Here is a 2,663-nt window from a genome sequence, read left to right on the forward strand (position 1 = left end):
AGCTCTTGCTCTGTTACCTATAAACGGAACATTTAATGCACAAATGCAATATCTTCTGTATAAATCTCGTGTAAAACTTAAAAGCGATTATTATTTTGTTGACTTTATCTTTAATATAATTGAAAATGTAAATGTGATACCTACCGTTTTATCTCGTGCTACAGAGACGATAGCCATTGGATGCTCATTATCGATTTCATGAGGTATTCCTATTACTGCTGCTCTTAATACTGCAGGATGAGTCTGCAAAACAGTTTCGATTTCCTCAGGTAAAATGTTGCTTCCTTTAAAGTTAATAAACTCAGATATTCTACCAACGATGAAGAGCTCTCCGTTGGCATCATAATATCCCACATCGCCAATACGAAACCAACCTGAACGATTCGCGTTTTAGCTATTTATTATCTTTCTATTGCAATTCTTGCTAACTTAAATATTAAAAATTTTAATTCAATGTCCAAGTTGCATACCGTTAGAATCAAAAGCATTTTTGGTTGCTTCGGGATCCCTGTAGTAGCCTTTCATTATTGTGGGCGTTTTGACACGTATTTCTCCAATTTTATTAATTCCCAAGGCTTCTTCCGTTTTTGTGTCCGTCACTTTTATTTGAACATTAGGTTCAAGAAAACCAACGGATCCCGGTTTATAGTGCTCACTTTGTTCAGTGAGTTTACGTCCTACATCAGTAGATCCTATCACGAATTAATGCATAGTGTTAACAACAAAATGATGTAAAACTTCGGATCTTTTTATAATTCAAAGAACATCTATTAAAGTTTTGTATTTAATTTGAAAGTTTTTTTTTAAATTGTTCAAACACAAGCATTTCTCTTCTAAATCAGGATATAATGTAGCAGTATCTTTAACAGTTTTAAAAGATAATTTGTAACATACATTTAATTAATATAATATCTTAAGAAATGCAAGGTGGAATATTAAAAGAGGATAGAGTATAGATGTATTTATATTTTAATATATAATAAATTTTAAGGAATTAAATAAAAAACCAAATTAATTTGAGAAAAAAAGATTATTAAGTTGTATTTAAAAATTCGTTAACTTACCATATATATTCGTGATTAAAACATGTGGTAATTTTTTTGCAAATGTTTCTTGATATTGTTTTGGGAAGTTAGAACCAGTAACAAAAACAATCCTTAACGTCGGTAAGTGATACTTTTTCAACAAATCCATCTTAATAAAATTGATTAGAGTGTTTGGAATAGTAGCAATTAACGTTACCTGATTACCATAAAAATATTATCACATCTTCCAATTCTAATTCCATTTCTGACGTTAGATTTTACATTTTATTCAATATTTTGCTTTTCAGTTATTACTTTTACTCACTTGATATTTTTCGACAATCTTGCAAATGTACTCGGCATCAATATCTATCAAACTTTTTGGTACTAAAATTGTAGTTGAATATGATACGATAGCCTGCAATGCTATCGAAATGCCATAAATCCATCGTAATGTCGAATGAATGTAGAAAACATTATTTGTCAGTTTAGCGATTTTTTGGGGATACAGGCAGTAATGCAAACTAGAATATATGATCTCAGTAGCCTTTGGCATACCCGTGGTACCTGAAGAAAAAACAATGAAACTAGCTTCGTTAGAATTGCTGATTGGAGTACATTTGAATTCGGCAATCTCGCGACTATCGTTATCCTTTATTATATCATCCATCGACTCGTATCCATCTAACTTGCCGAGAACCACTATTTTTACATCCAATTTCAATTCTTTTGCTGCTTCCTTCAAAGTCGCGGCCGATATTGGTATCGTAAAAATTATTTTTGGCAACGTTAATGAAAGAAAGTATCGTGCTGTCACTGAAATTGAACGAAATGATTTTAAGTGACTGAACAATGTTAAACAATGACAGATAGAGTTGAATTCTTTCATAAGAATTACTTTATAAATTTTATGGATCTTGAATTTTTATTCAACTTATTTTTTGAAAAAATATGTCTCTTAAATTTATAAAACTATATTTAATGTTTTATATTTTGTTAATAAGAATACATAGTAATATATATATATGTTTTTGAATATTTTTAAACACATTTTTCATATAATAAGATAGGATAGGAATGGCACATAATTAAAAAGTGATAAACAGATGATAAACAGAAAAAGTGATAATAAATCAAACTACGCACTTAAAGAAAGCTCATAATCCCACGTATTGCATTTGCCATTTAAGTACATAACGCCCAACAATACTATAATCGCATCTAGATTACTATCAGTACAAAGACCGATTATATCGCCCGATTTCATGCCCTGTTGTTGTAACCAAAGTGCGCATCTAATACTGCGCTTACTCATGTCGGCATATGTGCACTGTTTACCCGTAAAACTATCTACCTGTATAACCAAAACTACATGTTAATTATTCATAATTGTCAACTAAGAATACCGAGATGAACGGAAAACACTATTTATTGCTATACCTGGCCGATGCAGTCAGGCTTACTTCTCAAGGTGTTTAATAGCATTTCAGCTAGAGGTTCTTTATTCACTAGAATTTCTGGTCCTTTTAAGATGTTATCTTCAATTCTGATCTGGAATTTTGATATTTTTTCCTTCATGATTTAAAATTTTATTAATTATTATTAACACGTATTAACATGTAATAATAATGGTTAGAT

At 30.4% G+C, this 2,663-nt stretch overlaps 1 protein-coding gene across 1 annotated transcript; it reads right to left on the reverse strand.

The window, feature by feature from the left end:
• Positions 1-5: 5 nt before the first annotated feature.
• Positions 6-2,603, reverse strand: LOC105460761 (luciferin 4-monooxygenase-like; the record flags this gene model as incomplete). The annotated part of the gene is made up of 7 exons (XM_011707258.1): positions 2,466-2,603; positions 2,172-2,379; positions 1,351-1,841; positions 1,065-1,242; positions 471-692; positions 145-374; positions 6-17 (listed from the first exon to the last, which is right to left on the reverse strand). Coding segments are annotated over exons 1-7 (1,479 nt in total), but the record flags the coding sequence as incomplete, so codon positions are not given.
• Positions 2,604-2,663: the final 60 nt, after the last annotated feature.

The sequence above is a fragment of the Wasmannia auropunctata genome, unplaced genomic scaffold (assembly GCF_000956235.1).
Source record: "Wasmannia auropunctata unplaced genomic scaffold, wasmannia.A_1.0 LD316122.1, whole genome shotgun sequence".
Taxonomy (NCBI): Eukaryota; Metazoa; Arthropoda; class Insecta; order Hymenoptera; family Formicidae; genus Wasmannia; species Wasmannia auropunctata.